We start from the raw sequence: 19,157 nt of genomic DNA, 5'->3' as shown, positions 1-19,157 counted from the left end.
GGAGAGGAGAGGAGAGAAGAGAAGAGAAGAGAAGAGGAAAAGAAAAGAAAAGAAGGAAAGAAGAAAAAGAAAAAGAAAGAAAGAAAAAGAAAAATAGAAAAAGAAAGAAAAAGAAAAAAAAAAAAAGAAAAGAAGAGAACCGTGGCTAGAGCACAGAGAAGCCTGTGGGAGCAGGCCGCTGGAGCCTTCCCTGAGCCGCACCACTCTGAGCTGTGAGCCCTTCACCGCGCCCGGCCGTGGCCAGGGGCGGGTGGGGCGGGCGCTCCCAGAGGCCCCGGCCCGCTCCTGCCCGCTGGGCTTGGGCTGGGCTTGGGCTGCGTGCTCTGTGGTTAGGTGGTCTCGCTGGGGTCCGCAGCAAGGACCCACGGCTCACAGCCAAGGACGACATTGCGTTCATCAAGGAACTGGACCAGAATGAGTGTAAGCAGCTGAAGGAGAACCAAGTGTGGACGCTGAGCAAGAAGGCTAAGGAAGTTTTAACAAGAGAATCAAATGTACAAGCGGTTCGCTGTCCTGTTACCATCTGTGGAGAAGTGCATGGCCAGTTCTATGACCTTATGGAACGCTTCAGAACTGGTGGAAAATCACCAGATACAAACTGTCTATTCATGGCTGACTATGTAGTTATTCTGCTGAGATAGTGACTCTTGTAGCATTAAAGGTGCACTATCGAGAGTGCATCACAGTATTGCAAGGAAATCATGAAAGCCGATAGATCACAGAAATATGTGGCTTTTATGATGAATGCCTACGAAAGTATGTAAATGCCAACGTGTGAAAATATTTTACAGATCTTTTTGATTATCTTCCACTTACAGCTTTAGTAGATGGACAGATATTCTGTCTCCACGGTGGCCACTCTCCATCCATAGATACACTGAATCACATAAGAGCCCTGGATCACTTACAAGAAGAGGGCCCATTGTATGGTCTCTTATGGTCAGGTCCAGATGACCATGGTAGCTGGGGCTGGCTACAGATTTGGACAAGATATTTCTGAAACATTTAACCATGTCAATGGTCTCACACTGGTGTCTCAAGCTCACCAGCTTGTAATGGAAGGATATAATTGGGGCCGTAATCAGAATGTGGTTGCCACTTTTAGTGCACCCAGTTACTGCTACGGTTGTGGGAACCAGGCTGCTATCATGGAATCAGATGACACTTTACCTTGTCGTGGAGAGCCTCATGTGACCCGGCGCACCCCAGACTACTTCCTACAAATTCCTTCCCAGGACCTGTCTTTGTATGTGGAAGTATAAACCTGGCTTTAATATATATATATATATATTATATATATATTTAATATATATATATATATATATATATATATATATATATATATATATATATTATATATATATTTAATATATATATATGTATATATATATATATATATATATATATATAATTATCGGTGTGTTTCTGTAACATTGTGATATGTCTTGACATTAAAACACACCATGGAGCAAAACGTACCATACTAATGATGAGCAGTTAGCACAATTTGAACTTTAGTACACTGTTGTAGATGAGTCAGCCCAACAGCCTGCCTGCTGTTGTACTGTAGTAACCATTTTTCTTGACTGGTTAAGCAAAAAGGGTCACTGACTGCTTTGTCTCCGTTGCGCTTACTTGGAAATTTAGTTACAAGTTTACTTGGCATGGATTATAGAGTTGGAGTTTTATTTTTAAGAATTCACAAGCTGACTTCCACTTAAATCTATAACCCTTTATTTTATTGAAATGTATGACTAATTGAAGAAGAGGTTCTTGGGAGTATGTTGTCACAACATTGAAGAAATTCCCTTTAAAGTTTCCTAAACTAAATTACTGTTGGATGCTGATCTTCATATTTCTGTATATTTGTCATGATAGTGCTAGTATCCTATTTGGTGTACTGAACAAATAAAATTTACAATTTAGAGAGAGAGAGAGAGAGAGAGAGAGAGAGAGAGAGAGAGAGAAAGGAAAAAATCCCATCATCTTTAACAGTTTCAACTTCAACACTGTCTAAATGTCTAAGTACAGAATCCAGGCAGTTGCTTAACTGTGAACCTCTGTACAATAAAATATCAGGCACGTGCTTCTACTATTCAATGGCACATAGCAATCATTTCTATTCTAAATGGAAGAACAGCGATATAGAAAGGAAATATTAGATTAAAGTGAGACTGAAACCAGTAGTGAAAACACTGAATCTCTCAGCTCTTTGTCTGGCATCTGGGACACATTGCATGATGGGAGTCCTCTGGACTCCAAAAGTCTTCACCTTCACAATTTCACACCGTGACCTCTCATGAACTCCATTCAGAGACCCTAACCCTATTACATACTGACTGATCTTAATGGCTATCCGAAACTTCTCAACAAGTCTTGCATCTTGCATGTTTTTTAAACAAGGGTCATGTGGATAGTGTTGGTTGGGGGTGGAGCATGACTTTTTGGAGCACAGCTCTTGTGAGCTCTGTTGCTTTGCTGGATGAATCTACAGACTCACCTTCCTAAGCAGTCGTTTTTAGATCATGGGACCCCTGCAGCTTCACTGTCATATCCAGCCTCTGCTTTCACATCAATTTGGATTTTCACAAATTGTCTCCTTTGATGGGTGCAGTCTTGGTTCCAAGGAGTCTTTCCCATTGTTCCAGTGAAAGCAGTAGGGTTTCTTTTAAACACTTGTAGATTTCTTGCTATGTGAGCTCTCCTTGTCTGCAGTTTTAAACTTGTTTCTGAGAATTAATCGTGTCATAGATTGAATGTTAATATGTCTTAAAATTTCCTTTCCTAGAGATACTAGTTGACTACTTGTGTGTTCAACAATACTCACGTTCTCAAGACACAGGCAGAATGAAGCCAGATTCTAGTCCAGTCCCAATAGAGTTGTTAGTTGTCCCTCTCTGAAACTTTAAACTGGCTTTCAGAGTTCACATACACATTCTGGTTTTGCAAACCCCCACTATAATGTTTCTTTAAGTTGTGTTTAGAGGGATCTGCATCTGATGGCCCAAATTCTTCTGTGTCTCTCCTTAAACCTGTTTAAAAACCTAAAGAATATATGCTCACAGTATAGCAGTAACAACCCTACTTCTTAGTACAAATCCTATTTTATTTTCTGATTGCTGAAAAAAAAAAAAAGGAGACCTGATAAAAGCAACACAGGGAGTTAGGAAATATTAGTTTTGGCTTCCAGGTATAGGGGAAGTGTAATAAATATTCAATCTCAACCAGGGTCTTCTGAAACACCACCTTTGACAATTCAGTTCCCAGATAAAAGAGACGTGTGACCTTTATACTTAGAATAAGCCTCTATTAGCATTAATGCTGGGCAGATAGCTATCCTCTATACTATTAAAACCTATTTCCTATCAATGATCCCAAGTTATTACTATGTTTCATCTGGACTGCTCTTAACTCCAATTGACTAGCCCTCATGGCCATGCTTTCTTGATTCTCTTCTCTCCACCTTCTTCTCTCTCCTGGTGGTTCTCCTCTGATCCCAAGCCTGGAACCAAAAGCCCACCTATCTCTCTCTTCTGCCCAGCTATAGGCTGCCAGCTTAACTTAGGGGCAGGGTCACATAGTGTGAAATCACCTGGGTCTACATGCAGAGTGTTCTCTGGAAGCAACCAGTATTTCACATAGCGAAGACCACACCTCAACAGGGAAGTCAATCACAGCATCTACAGGCAGGGACCAGAGAACCTTGTTCTCTGCTAGTTCCCAACCTGTTGTCCAGGGCCCAGGGAAAGAATGATGTTGCCCATATCCATGGTGTATCTTTCTATCACAGTTAACCTAATCTAGATAATTCCCAGACATGCCCAGAGGCTAACTTTATCTAGTCTCTCTCACAGGCATGAGTAGAGATTTATCTCCTAGGAGATTGCGGAGCTCAACAAGTTGACAATATTCACCATTACAATTTACTTAATATTACCAACACTTTCTCAATTGAGCCATTGGGATTTTTCCATGTATGTCATCTGTAAACAGTGATGACTTCCTCTTGTGACTTTACACTAAAATTTTTTCTTTCATTTGCTAAGTTGCTGAGACTACGACCTCCAGTACTATCTTGACTCAAAGTGGTAAGAATGAATATCTTTATCTTTGTTTTATCCCAGATCCTATACCAAAGTAGTCCAGCTTTACCCATTTAGTATGATGTTGGCTCTGGGTGTGTTGCATATGGCGTATTGTTTTTGTGCTTACTTTTCTCGGAGAATTTTACATGAAAATGTTTTGAGTCTTATCAAGAATGTTTTTATCCATATACTTATGTTTATTAATTTCATTACATGAATATGGTATATTGCATTTATTGATCTCCTTGCTACCATTATTGGAACTCTCAATAGGTAATGATAACAGTACTGTTAGGTCTGGGTCGAGAGCATTTTGTTGAGGATTTTTCAGAAATATTAGTCTGTAACTTTCTTTTTTGTTGTGAGTTTGTCTAATTCTGGGACCAGCATCTTATACAATGAGTTTAAGCGAACTCTTTTTGCTTCAACTTTCCTGTGTAACCTGAGAACTGGTGTTAGGGAAAGCCTCTAGTTCTGTTCCTCCCTTTGATAAAAGTGTTTTGATTACGGGTTCAATTATTATCAGTTTTCTCTCTCCTTGTGACTTAAATGTCATAAGGCACATGTGTCCAGAGATGTATCTCTGTACGTGTACATTTCTTATATATGTATAGTTTCCTCACTGAAGGCAGGCAGACCACAAGTTGAAGAACTGCTGGAACTTCAGAGCAAGTTCAAGACGCTCATCACATTCTTTGAATCAGTGGTTATTGCTGATATTTCAACACTAACAAAATCCCAAGTCAAGTTTTGCCACAAACCAGGAACGGAGTCTAACAGTGTTTTAGAAATTACGGGGTGGGGGAGTACTTCAAGCCCAACCTTGTCACAAATCTGCAGTTACTGTGATGTTCAGGATAGGTGCTGAGGATGCTAGAGAGTGTAGTCCCTTCGTAATAGATCCTGAAGACTTGGGTTTTGGCTGGAACAGACCGAGCATCCTCATGTAGATTCACTGGCTTGTAGTTTGGTACCACAGATTATGCCTGAGGCAACCAGTCTTGTGGTCACGTGGCCAAGGAGTGACTGGATTGTCCTGGAGTCTATTGATGGCCATAATCAGCACAGCACAAGATCAAGGCCAAGACTAGAACCCCATCTTTTATACAGGCCTGCTCTTGCCCACTTTTGGCCAGAGAGTACAGTAACCTACCAGAAATGATCTGTATTGAATATCCTACCCAAGCCTTGTTTGTGTCTCCACCTGGTACCTTGATAATAGTGGGTCTAACCTTGGGTACTGGCCTTTGGTCAAGGAGTATTGTGTTTTGCCTATGTTGGGTTTTACCGTAGTAGGAGTTGCAAAGTAAAGTCTCAAGCTTACTTCCTTACCCTACCTTCAGCAGATGGAGTCTTTCATGACTAAAGGTTAAATTTGCTTGAGGTTGAGGAGAGAAAATTACAATCTATGTCTTGTTTTGTTTTGTTTGTTTGTTTTTCAATTTTTATTAGATATTTTCTTCATTTACATTTCAAATGTTATCCTGAAAGTCCCCTATACCCCCCCCCCNCCCTGCTCCCCTACCCATCCACTTCCACTTCTTGGCCCTGGCATTCCCCTGTATGGGGCATATAAAGTTTGCAAGACCAAGGGACCTCTCTTCCCAATGATGGCCAACTAGGCCATCTTCTGCTACATAGGCAGCTACAGACACAAGCTCTGGGGGTACTGGTTAGTTCATATTGTTATTCCACCTATAGGGTTGCAGACCCCTTCAGCTCCTTGGGTACTGTCTCTAGCTCCTCCATTGGAGGCCCTGTGTTCCATCAATAGATGACTGTGAGCATCCACTTCTGCATTTGCCAGGCACTGGCATAGCCTCACAAGAGACAGCCATATTAGGGTCCTTGCAGCAAAATCTTGCTGGAATGTGCAATAGTGTCTGCGTTTGGTGGCTGATTATGGGATGGAACCCCGGGTGGAGTAGTCTCTGGAAGGTCCATCCTTTCATCTTAGCTCCAAACTTTGTCTCTGTATCTCCTTCCATGGGTATTTTGTTCCCTATTCTAAGGAGGAATGAAGTATCCATGTGTTGGTCTTCCTTCTTGATTTTCTTGTGTTTTGCAAATTGTATCTTGGGTATTCTGTTTCTGGGCTAATATCCACTTATCAGTGAGTCCATATCAAGTGAGTTCTTTTGTGATTGGATTACCTCACTCAGGATGATATCCTCCAGATACATACATTTGCCCAAGAATTTCATAAATTCATTGTTTTTAACGGCTGAGTAGTACTCCATTGTGTAAATGTACCACAGTTTCTGTATCCATTCCTCTATTGAGGGACATCTGGGTTCTTTCCAGATTCTGCCTATTATAAATAAGGCTTCTATGAACATAGTGGAACATGTGTCCTTATTGCCAGTTGGAACATCTTCTGGGTATATGCCCAGGAGAGGTATTGTTGGGTCCTCCAGTAGTACTATATCCAATTTTCTGAGGAACTGCCAGACTGTCTTCCAGAGTGGTTGTACAAGCTATATCTTGGTCACTAAATCTGATAGTAATTTAGGTCCCACAGGAAGCTTACACCTGAATAGACCTTTGAAAGTTTGTACTTAGGCCCACACCATAACAGGCAACAGAAAGAAGATTCCTATGTATTTGTCCTTCAGGGGTCACAGATTTTCTTTTGTCTATGGAGATTATGCCCTTAGACACTAACCTACAAGTAAGGGTCATGGAGCTCTGTCCAGTGGTGGCCACTGAAGCAATACTGGTTCTAAGACTTATGTCTACTTCCTTTTCTTCTCTTATTGCGGTGCTTTGAATTGGGAACAGGGGTGAAGTGGGAGTGAACAGCAATGACACATGCAACCCTTTCCTTCTTACCTTCTTCAAGGGACCCTATTTTTTTTTTGACTGGGCTTAAACTAATCATTAAAGCCTCTCACCAGACTCTCCTACCCTTTGGGAACGTACTTTTACGCATGAATAGTGGTTCTAGGTATACATGTGGTGGCCTGAGTAAGAATGGTGCCCACAGGCACTTATGTCTGAGCACTTGGCCCCCAGTTGGTGGAACTGTTTAGGAACAATTAGGAGTTATGGCTTTGTGGAGGAGGTGCATCACTGGGCAAAGGCTTTGAGGCCTCAAAAGACACAATTCCCAGTGTGCTCTCTGCCTCTGGCTTATAAATTGAAGTATGAGCTCTTACCTGCTGCTTCAACCACCAAACTCTGCTATCATAGACTCTAACCCTCTGAAACCATAAGTCCAATTAAACTCTTTCTTTTATAAGTTGACTTGTCCATGGTGTCTTATCATAGAAATAGAAAAAAAGGCTGGGCGTGGTGGCGCATGCCTTTAATCCCAGCACACGGGAGGCAGAAGCAGGCGGATTTCTGAGTTCGAGGCCAGCCTGGTCTACAAAGTGAGTTCCAGGACAGCCAGGGCTATACAGAGAAACCATTTCTTGAAAAACAAAAACAAAAAAACAAAACAAAACAAAAAAAACAAAAAAAAAGAAAAAGAAAAAGGAAAAAGAAATAGAAAAAAAAAAACAAAACAATATGTTTGACCAAATAAAGACTTATTTGTGCCACCTTGATAAAGCTTTTTATGTTTTTTCCAAATCATGTTTATCAACACTAAAACTTAAATGTACTCTATCAATCAATGTGTAGCATTATTATTGTTAACCATATTTCTGTATTGTTTTGCATTGAACATTTCTAGAATTTTTTCAACTGAAGCTTTATGCCTACTGTATGTCTTCCTCTTCTCTGAAAGTAACATTCTATCCTAATCCCATGAGCTTAATTATTAATGTCTTTCATAAGGTAGAGTGGGAACTTCGGCCAACAGTGTCTTTCCTGCAGGCTGAAACATGTACACCTCTTTTAATCTCGCAGGGATATGTTGCCCAACACCAAATTTAGAGAAAATCAAAATTGTGAGTGAAAGGAGAGATTTCACTGGCACATGCATCTATGCCTATGGAGACTATGTTTTCTACATTTGTAATGAAGGCTCTTACCCTATGTCTACGGATGGAAGGAGTTCATGTCAAGCAGATGGAAAATGGGACCCCGCAATACCATCATGTCAGGCAGGTAAGAATACTAAGGGAACTTGTTATCGTCCTTTCCCAGATATCTCAAGGGATTCTATGTAGTTCTATGAAGAGTAACTTTTTAAAAAGAAGTGAGTTTGGAATCGTTCATCCAATGTTACTATAGAGAAGATCAAGTTACCTTGGCACCATCAAAGCTACTGATAGAGTTGTAGACCAAGATGTACTGACAAGAGGACTTACAAAAGCTTTTGCCAGGGGACATAACACATTGAATAAGATCCTTCAGCATCTCATTTGTTAATGTTTCTGGATATATTATCTGTTAATACTACGGTCAAATTATTAGTAAAGTAAAAGACTATCCCATAAGTTTTTGCATTTGTACTTCTAGGGGGAAAGAATGGCTTATATAATTAATGAAACAATGGGTGACTTTTGTTTTGGATGGGAAGGAAGACTTGGGTCCTAGTGACTGACATCAGCTTTTTCATTTTCTTGTTCAGACTCAGGCCTGCAAAACCGTCTTGCTCTCACCTTCCCAAACATATCAGAAACCAATGTGATGAACAAAACCTATCTATTTAGTCATGGTAAGACACTGAAAATATTATCATAGAGCAATGTTAATATCTTACTATGAATGATTCCTTCAACATGGCAGAGTTTATTATGTGCCGTAGTTTGGGTTAATATAAATGCAGAGTTACAGATAGTAACTTGGGATGGAGTAGTTGATTTAGGGTTAATATAAAAGCAAAGTTTAAGAAGATATCTTGGGATCTAGTAGTTAATTAGGATCATCCTGAGAGATGAGAAATAGTCATGGGAAAAAAAAAAAAATAGTAGTCGTCCGTAGTCTTAAAGATCACTGTAAAGGAGAGTTAAAGAAGTTACTTATCTCTACTCTGAGGGTTGTAATTTATGTAATTAACATTATTTCACTACAGCTCAGTCTATATTTCCTTCAGTCAGCACTTGCATAGGCTTGGATTGTTTTTTTTTTGTTTTGTTTTGTTTTTTGTTTTGTTTTGTTTTGACAGATGTGATATTTCTAGCTGTTATTCATGATGAGAATAGCTTCATGTCTCACAATTGCCTACTCGGTATAATCCCCCTGGGTGGAACTCATGAGACACTCCAGTGATTATCTTGGACTCCAGATAGACTATTTCTTGGCCAGTATGTACCAGACATTTTGGCTCTTCATCATGACCACAGCTTATTGCCACACAGTATGGTAGCATTTCCCTCATCCAAGCTTCCCCACAACATGAAGAAGCCCAGAGAAAACTTGACAAAAGCAATAGCTTAAAGCCCAGTGCCCGGCTTCGGTGTCTACTGATTGGGTTGTTTTGCCTCTGGCCTTGCAGGACACCTAATCTAAAGATACACACAGAAAAGTACATTATACATATACTATGCAAATGGTTTGGTGGGATTAATTCTGAATAGACCATACTGGCCCTATGTGTTGTCCTTATTAATCGCATAGCTACATAGAGATACTGACCAGCGTCATGGAAGGTAGCATCTCTATTCTGGTGTGTGTATGTGTGTGTGTGTATGTGTGTGTGTGTGTGTGTGTGTGTGTGTGTGTGTGTTGTATTTGTATATGTATATATTTGGATTTTCCTGTTTTCATTGTTAAGGTTAACATGCAAACCAATGAGTTTCATTATGGCACTTTAATACATATGTACCATATTCTTTGTTCTAATTTATTCTTCCCCCCTACTACCCTTCTCTCCCTGCTGCCTACTTTTCTATTCATTCCACTGAGAGTGTGCCCACTGTGCTCTGCTTTCATGTCACAAATATATTATTTTCTCTTTACTCCTATCTTAAGAACTATTCCTTTCTGCTCATGACTCCCTTTCTATTTACACAACTCTCTCTCTCTCTCTCTCTCTCTCTCTCTCTCTCTCTCTCACACACACACACACACACACACACACACACACACACACACACACACACACACATGATTAAGTAAAAAAAAGTCAAGAGAAGAAGCCACCAATATAGAAACAAGAGAAAACAGGAATGAAGCCTGCATTGGACTTTCCCCCAGAGAAGCTAACTAGCACATGCCATGCTAAATGTTTTCTGTGGAGAAGAGTTCCACCAAGGAAGTGTTCTGAAAGACACAGTGTATCTGCTACGAGGAGAGCTATAAAGCTGCAGACAGTGCTACAGTAAAGTCAAGCCAGATGAGAAATGTCACAGCCACAGGAGATGGCAGATGTACACTGTAAAGAGTGTAGGAGGATCTGACACTGGGAGATTGCCAGGGTACAAATTCCCCCTTCCCCATTTTTATGGAAGAGGAAATTTGGACTGTAGGACCATGGAAATGGTGGAGGGGGCTTGACAAAGGCTAAACACAGCCTGTCTGAATCCACCAAGCAGAGAACAGAACCACAGAAACCTGTAGGCACAGCCTTGGACCGAGAAGTCTGCGGTGCTCATCATCATTCCCGTCCCAATATTGTCCCACGGAGCATGGAATCTGTTCTAGTGCAGTGCATTCAGAAGATGATGGGTCATCCTCGTGCAACGACCCCATCCTGCAGACTTTGGGGATGCAGCAGAAAAGATCACTCTAAAAGAAGAAATGCGGATGGACAATGTATATTTTAAAAACTGTTCAGCATCCTTAACCATCAGGGAAATACAAAAGAAAATTGAGATTTCATCTCACCCATCAGAATGGCTGTCATCAGGAAAACATGAAAACAGATACTTGCGAGGCTGTAGAGAAAGAGGAAAACTTGCTCACTATTAATGTGAGTATAAACTAGTAGAGATTCTTAAAGCATTAGAAAAAAACTAAGATATGATCCAGCCATATCACTGCTAGGCATATATTCAAAGGAGTCCATATCTTACATGAGATACTTGCACGCCCATATTTGTTAATTCACAGAGCAACAGAATCAGCCAAGACGACAACCAGCAGACAGATAGTGAAAAGATGCTTGCATATAAACAATGAAAGCTCTAATTGGTCATGAAGAAAGATGAAATTTGTAGACAAAAAAAAAAAAAAGGCTAGAACTGGGAAAAGATTGCTGTGAGGTAGCAGGTTCAGAGAAACACATGCTCTGTGCAGCCTTTCCCATGTTCTGACCCATGTGCTATGAAGTCTTTCCCCATGTTGCTGACACACACAGTGTGTGGTCTTTCCCATGTTGCTGAAACTTGTCATTTAGTATATTTGTATGTGAGTGAATCTGAGTAGAGGCCAGGAAACTGCTAAGGTGCCCAGTAAAAAGAGAAAATGGGCTTTCAGAGTGGAGGACGGGAGGCCATAGAGCCCATGACCAGAAAATGGAAGACACAAGGGTGGAGGGTACAAATGGGAAGGGAGAGCAGAAATAGAGGGGAGTGAATGGTGGATGATCAGCCAGACTGTATACAAATGCCGCAAGGAAATTGCTTCCTTTGTACATAATTGGGGAACATTAAAATTTTATTTCAATGTATTTTCCCCTGCTGAAGTTTAGTGTTCCTTTGGTCTCATGTCTCCTTCTTCACACCTGTTTCTCCTTCCTGGCTGAGAATGTCTACACTCTGCCAGTCCTAACGCACCATGTTTGAAGTAGAGAAACTGATTTCACAGGCTCAGAGATGGGGAGACTGGCCTCAGGTCATGCCATTCCTTGAGTCTCAGATGAGGTCTGGACTTACTATTTTCCAGTAGGAGCAAGTACGCCTTTGTAGCTGTTTGTACGGAATGAGTTCCCATTTTTGGTGTGAGTGACATGACCTTGTTAACGTTCAGAGGTGGGAGGGTATTATTGAAATACATCCCCTGATGCAGTATCATTATAAAGTAAGGGGTCAGTTGAACACTTTGGATGAATAGATAATGTGTTATTCCTGGGGGAGGGAACTGCTAGGCCAGGATGGGCTGTAGTAAAAGTGATCTGTCTGTTCTGCTCTCTCTGGATGCTTTATTCTTTTACACTCACCACCAAAGTATGACGGAGCCAGTCAAAACCCCCATTCCTCTAGATTTCCATGAATCAGAACCTAGGTAAGCTTACTTCTCTGTAGACTACCCAGGGTACAACAGAAAATAGACAGACGCCCTCTTACCGTGAAGCATGTATGTATGATTGCATTGGAAGGTATGTTTTGGTTCAACTTGTGTGTCTTGCATGTCTTTTCATTGGATACCCTTGGCTCCTTACTGTCATACCAGGTTCATTAGCAATTTATGGAAGACAGAGTTACAAAATAACAGAAATATTTCCTGTTGATCAAAGCCTACCTAAGTTGTACTATCTATCTATCTATCTATCTATCTATCTATCTATCTATCTATCTATCTATCCATCTATCAATCTATTATCTATCTATATAATCTTATCTATGTAATCTTATCTATGTAATCTATTATCTATCTATGTAATCTATTATCTATCTATATATTATCTATCTCTCTAAATTATCTATCTACTATCTATCTCTCTATATTATCTATCTATCTATCTATCTATCTATCTATCTATCTATCTATCTATCTATCTATCTATCTGTAAAATTTAAGATAGGAATGGTAAACTTTTAAAAAATTGACCAAAGGAAAACTCATTCAAAATGAACTTTAGTTTCTCTCCTGATCCCTAACACTGTGACTCAGTTATCAGATATCTTTTTAGAGTACTTAGAAACTAGACTTGATAACTTAGGTTTGAGAATCTCTTTGTGCCTTTGGTAAGCTTTCCACATCAACCTTTATTTCCTTCCAAGTATCTAAGGGAGAGGAATCTCAAGGGTTCATAGCTTGTGAAGTGTTGCAAACTTGCACTGAATTTCTATGTTAACTGCCATGTTTCCATGCGCTTTCATTTCCTGAGCTGATGATGATGAGCTGGTTGCTAAGCTAATAGAGAACGAAGATGAGGAGTGAGATGTGATTGCCTCTCACTGTCCTTGGTTCCTTCATCATTGTGCTAGCAACCGGGCCACTGTTTCTACTGAACTCGACCATTACGAGGGGAGGACAATGAAAGGGGCATTCCTAGCATCATGCATGAGATCAAGGCTGTGGAAAGAAATGCAAGGCAAGCTACAAGGACATTTAGGAATTTATTAACGTTCTCAGTTTCCTTGTTGGCAAAATGTTAGTAACAACTGAAACTAATTCATAGAGGTATAATGATAAAATTTACAAGGTAACAAAAAATTGGCAGATAGATACATATAGTTTTTCTCAATAGATATAAGGACTATTATAGTTATCATTGAAATTAATAAGTTTTGCAGAACCTGACTGCAAGTATGTACAAAGTTTCTCATGTTTTTCATTGTCTAATTCAATTTGATGCCCCATTGAAGAAGAAAACTCAACAGAGAGTTCCATGAAAGGTGTGTGTCCCAAACCAATGGTCATAAATGGAAACTTGTCTGTGGAGAGAGCTATCTATGCGGAACTGGAAAATATCACCATTCAATGTGATCCTGGATATACCATAGTTGGTTCCCCAAACATCATTTGTTCAAACAAAACATGGTATCCTGAGATACCCAACTGTAAGATGGTGAGTGGAACAACTCAGGAAGCCTCTGTGATTTCACCCTTCATTACAGTTGCCTTTTTCCAAGACTCTCCCACAATCCATGATGGTTTCACCTGACTTCTGCAAGGATGCCCAGTTGGCCAGATTCACACTTATAACCTTGAAGCATCATGGTGAGTTGGAGGGAGTAGGTTTTTCTGCTCTGTGGCTGGATCCAGAACTTGAGAATTGAGGGTCTCTTGGACCTAGAGCCCTGACCATAGCTTTATGGGTTTATGATCTGTATACTTCTGCTCAGCTTCTGGATCATGCACAGGACCCCCCCTCACTTACTCTTGGGGGGTGCTCTGAATTCCCTTGTAGCTCTGTATCTTTTCCTCAGCTATACTTTCCTGCTCTTCAAGAGCCAGCTGTAGTGGCAGATACCTATAATCCTAGCAACAAGGAGGAGGGCACAGGAGGGTCCAGGGTTCACGTCTGGCCTGGGTTCCGAACCCTATCTGAAAATACACACACACACACACACACACACACACACACACACACCTCTCTTCCTGTGATGTGACCTGCATATGAAAACCTGTTAGGATGCAAAGTCTCTCCTGATTGTCTCTTTGTCCATCAATGATTTCAACCTCACTTTGCCAAGAATCCCTCTCAGATTGTGTCCTTCCCCACTTATTTCTTTAAATTACCTTTAGGGGGTCCCGGAAGACTGCAGACTAGTGAGCAAAGGAAGACAACTCTTGCAGTGCCTCTCAAGCCCAGAAGATGTGCATAGGGCCCTGAAGGTGTACAAGCTATTTCTAGAGATCGAACGATTGGAACATCAGAAAGAGAAGTGGATACGGTTACACAGGAAACCTCAATATATGAAAATAAATGGGTCATTTAGGCCTTGCAGTTAGTGGGTAGAGTCCCCACGTAGCAGCGGGACTGACACTTACACACCACCACTCCTGTTAAAAGGTTTTGGGGCCAGAAAACTTAGGTTGTTTTTTCTGTTTTGTTTTTGAAACTATGTCATTCATTAGTGTCTAGCCATTGTGGTTCAATTTGTCTACTTGGCTGGACTCACTGAAGTAGTTAAATATAAACTGTCAAATGTCCAATTTTTATGCTGTCTTTCTGTTCAGTGTGTCACAAGAATATGATTTACCCAGAACACAAAGTCACTGTCTAATATGTCTGTAGGTGGTTTTATTTCTCCTTTATTTTCTAACTTACAAAGACTGTAACCCACACTGTTCCAATCTCAATTCCACGAAATTGTCACTGAGTGCCATTACACAGTGTCTCATGAGCCCAGAGCCTGTCGAACAGATTGCTAATTTAAGGAATGTGTGTGTGTGTGTGTGTGTGTGTGTGAGAGAGAGAGAGAGAGAGAGAGAGAGAGAGAGAGAGAGAGAGACTTACTGGACTTTGGTGCCCCCTGCTGGTCACAATCCACACTACAAAGATTTCTTGTCTCCCTTTAAAGCAAATTAGTTTTGTATGTCCCTCCCGTTATAAAAATTAAATCACATATATGCCCTGTTTGTCTTTGTCAACTTGATACAAGCTAGAGTTATATGGGAAGAGGGAACCACAACTGAAAAAATGCCGTCCTAAGACTGAACTGGGTGGCCTCCGGGGATGGCTCTAACCACCTGAGCAGGTGAGAGAGACATCTTGTTTCCCTCAGAGACCAGTCTGCACAGGAGAGCCTGCAAACTGCAGAAGCAACAAAGCTTCTGGGACAGGCCCCATTTCCGGCCTTCATCTTCATCCAGGAAGCAGATCTGAGCTCCAGACCCCTGTGCTCCTTCCCTGCCAGAGGAGAGATGGCCACCAGGGACAGCTCTAACCACAGGAGAAGGTGAGAGAGCCATCTGGCATCCCAGTTCCCTCAGAGACCTGTCTGCTCAGGAGAGCCTTCGAACTGCTGAAGCAACGTAGCTTCTGGAACAGGCCCCATTTGGGGCCTTCATTTTCAGCCAGAAAGCAGATCTGAGCTCCAGACATATGCTCTCCTCCCCAGTCAGAGGAGTTGGCCTACAGGGCCACTGAGACTCAGGAAAGAGTTGGACTCCCAGGAGTGCTGACAGAGGCTAACAGAATCACAGAGGGAACAAGCTCCAGCCAGAGACAGCTAGAACATCTAACACCAGAGATTACCAGATGGCAAAAGGCAAATGTAAGAATCTTACTAAGAGAAACCAAGACCGCTCACCATCATCAGAACCCAGCACTCCCACCTCAGCGAGTCCTGGATACCCCAACACACCCGAAAAGCAAGACTCAGATTTAAAATCATATCTCATGATAGTGGTAGAGGATTTTAAGAAGGTCATTAATAACTCACTTAAAGAAATACAGGAGAACACTGCGAAGCAGGTGGAAGCACTTAAAGAATTATAGGAAAACACTGCTAAACAAGTAGAAGCCCTTAAAGAAGAAACACAAAAATCCCTTAAAGAAACACAGGAAAACACAACCAAACAGGTAATGGAACAGAACAAAACCATCCAAGATCTAAAAATGGAAGTAGAAACAATGAAGAAACCCAAAGGGAGATAACTCTGGAGTTAGAAACGCTAGGAAAGAAATCAGGAACCATAGATGTGAGCATCAGCAGTAGAATACAAGAGATAGAAGAGAGAATCTCAGATGCAGAAGATTCCATAGAGAACATGGACACAACAATCAAAGAAAATGCAAAATGCAAAATGATCCTAACTCAAAACATCCAGGAAATCCAGGACACAATGAGAAGACCAAACCTACAGATAATAGGAGTAGATGAGAATGAAGATTTTCAACTTGAAGGGTCAGCAAATATCTGATCCAAATAGACTGGACCAGAAAAAGAAATACCTACCAACACATAATAATCAGAACAACAAATGCACTAAATAAAGATAGAATATTAAAAGCAAAAAGGGAAAAAGGTCAAGTAACATATAAAGGCAGGTCTATTAAAATTACTCCAGACTTCTCACCAGAGACAATGAAAGAAGATCCTGGACAGATGTTATACAGACACTAAGAAGCAAAACTCTCAAATACCACAGATGGAAAAAGCAAAGTATTCCATGACAAAGCAAAATTTACACAATATCTTTCCACAAAACCAGCCATTCAAATGATAATAAAGGGAAAACAACAACACAAAGATGGAAACTACACCCTAGAAAGAACTACATGTACGCCAAAGTAGGTTTCAAGCAGCTCCCATCTTTATCTCAGGGATCATCCAGTTTTTGGCCATCCATCCTTTGATCTCATCCTTCCCCCCCTCTCCTGGATCCAATAAACATTCAGCACGCTCTGAACATGAGCTATGCATGCAGGCAGGGCGTGCGGTGATAGGCCAGTGACTTATAATCATGCTATATGACACTGTGTCAGGCGGGCAGCACAGGATCGTACAAGTGCAAAGGCTCAGGATCTTGGTAACCAAGCAGGGATCACGTGGCTTGGCAATGAGCAAGGGCACCATCTTGGCACATAGGGCCGCACCTGCTTCCCACACAAGGTCAGCCACATTCATTAAAGGAACTTTAGTAAAGCTCACAGCACACATCACACCTCACACAATAATGTGGGAGACTTCAACACCCCACTCTCATCAAAGGACAGATCCTGGAAACATAAATTAAAGAGAGACACACTGAAACTACAGAAATTTTGAAAGCAATGGATTTAATAGATATCTACAGAACATTTTATCCTAAAACAAAAGAATATACCTTCTTCTCAGCACCTCATGATACCTCCTCCAAAACTGACCACATAATCTGTCACAAAACAGTTCTCAACAGATGCAAAAATATTGAAATTATCCCATGAATCCTATCAGATCACCATGGATTAAGGCTGATCTTCAGTAACAGCAGAAATAATAGAAAGCCAACATTCACGTGGAAACTGAACAACACTCTATTCAATGACACTTTGGTCAAGGAAGAAATAAAAAAAAAAAAAGACTATTTAGAGGTTAATGAAAATGAAGCCACAACATACCCAAACTTATGGGACACAATGAAGGCAGTCATAAGAGGAAAACTCATAGCCTTGAGTGCCTCCAAAAAGAAACTAGAGAGAGCATACACTAGCAGCCTGACAGAACACCTAGAAACTCTAGAACAAAAGGAAGCAAATTCACCCAAGAGGAGTAGATGGCAAGAAATAATCAAGGGCTGAAATTAACCAAGTGGAAACAAAAACTCAAAGAATCACCCAAACCAGAAGCTGGTTCTTTGAGAAAATCAACAAAATAGTTAAACCCTTAGCCAGACTAACTAGAGGGCACAGTGACAGTATCCTAATTAATTAAATCAGAAATGAAATAGGAGACATAACAACAGAACCTGAGGAAATCCAAAATATCATCAGATCCACTACAAAAATCTACACAACAAAACTGGAAAACCTGGATGAAATGGACAACTTCCTAGACAGATACCAGGTACCAAAGTTAAATCAGGATCAGATTAATGATCTAAACTGCCCCATTTCCCCCTAAAGAAATAGCAGCAGTCATTAATAGTCTCCCAACCAAAAAAAGCCCAGGACCAGATGGGTTTAGTGCAGAGTTCTATCAGACCTGCAAAGAAGACCTAATTCCAACTCTCCTCAAACTATTCCANAAAATAGAAACAGAAGGTACTCTACCCAATTAATTCTATGAAGCCACAATTACTCTGATACCTAAACCACACAAAGATCCAACAAAGAAAGAGAAATTCAGACCAATTTCTCTCATGAATATTGATGCAAAAATTCTCAGTAAAATCCACCCAAACCAAATCCAAGAACACCTCAAAAGGATCATCCATCATGACCAAGTAGGCTTCATCTCAGGGATGCAGAGATGGTTTAATATACGGAAATCCATCAATGTAATCCACTATATAAACAAACTCAAAAACAAAAACCACATGATTATCTCGTTAGATGCTGAGAAAGCATTTGACAAAGTCGAACACCTCTTCATGATAAAAGTCATGGAAAGATCAGGAATTCAAGGCCCATAACTAAACATAATAAAAGCAATCTACTGCAAACCAGTAACCAACATCAAACTAAATGGAGAGAAGCTGGAAGCAATCCCACTAAAATCAGGGACTGATTTTAAATCAGGCTGCCCACTTCCTACCTACCTATTCAATATAGTACTTGATGTCCTAGCCAGAGCAATTTGACAACAAAAGGAGATCAAGGGGATACAAATTGGAAAGGAAGAAGTCAAAATATCACTATTTGCAGAAGATATGATAGTATATATAAGTGACCCTAAAAAGTTCACCAGAGACCTCCTAAACCTGATAAACAGCTTCAGTGCAGTAGCTGGATATAAAATTAATTCAAACAAATCAGTGGCCTTTCTCTACCCAAAGGATAATCAGGATGAGAAAAAAATTAGGGAGACAACACCCATCACAAAAGTAACAAATAATATACAATATCTTGGTGTGACTCTAAGGAAGTGAAAGATCTGTATGATAAGAACTTCAAATCTCTGAAGAAAGAAATTAGAAGAA

The 19,157-nt window shown here is 40.6% G+C and overlaps 1 protein-coding gene and 1 pseudogene across 1 annotated transcript in view; both read left to right on the top strand.

Moving 5' to 3' along the window:
* The window catches only part of LOC110321315, a 1,810-nt pseudogene extending 548 nt beyond the window's left edge, over positions 1-1,262 (top strand).
* The window catches only part of C4bpa (complement component 4 binding protein alpha), a 47,832-nt gene extending 33,084 nt beyond the window's left edge, over positions 1-14,748 (top strand). The window contains exons 9-12 of the mRNA XM_021198623.1: positions 7,941-8,141; positions 8,608-8,694; positions 13,451-13,653; positions 14,334-14,748. Of these exons, the coding sequence (XP_021054282.1) occupies positions 7,941-8,141; positions 8,608-8,694; positions 13,451-13,653; positions 14,334-14,540 (698 nt within the window). The 3' untranslated portion in view covers positions 14,541-14,748. The remainder of the gene's footprint in view (positions 1-7,940; positions 8,142-8,607; positions 8,695-13,450; positions 13,654-14,333) is intronic.
* The last annotated feature ends 4,409 nt before the right edge of the window (positions 14,749-19,157 follow it).

Source organism: Mus pahari, chromosome 5, assembly GCF_900095145.1.
Source record: "Mus pahari chromosome 5, PAHARI_EIJ_v1.1, whole genome shotgun sequence".
In the NCBI taxonomy this organism is placed as follows: Eukaryota; Metazoa; Chordata; class Mammalia; order Rodentia; family Muridae; genus Mus; species Mus pahari.
Note: the sequence above shows the minus strand (reverse complement) of the source record. Positions and strands in the feature narration are given on the sequence as shown.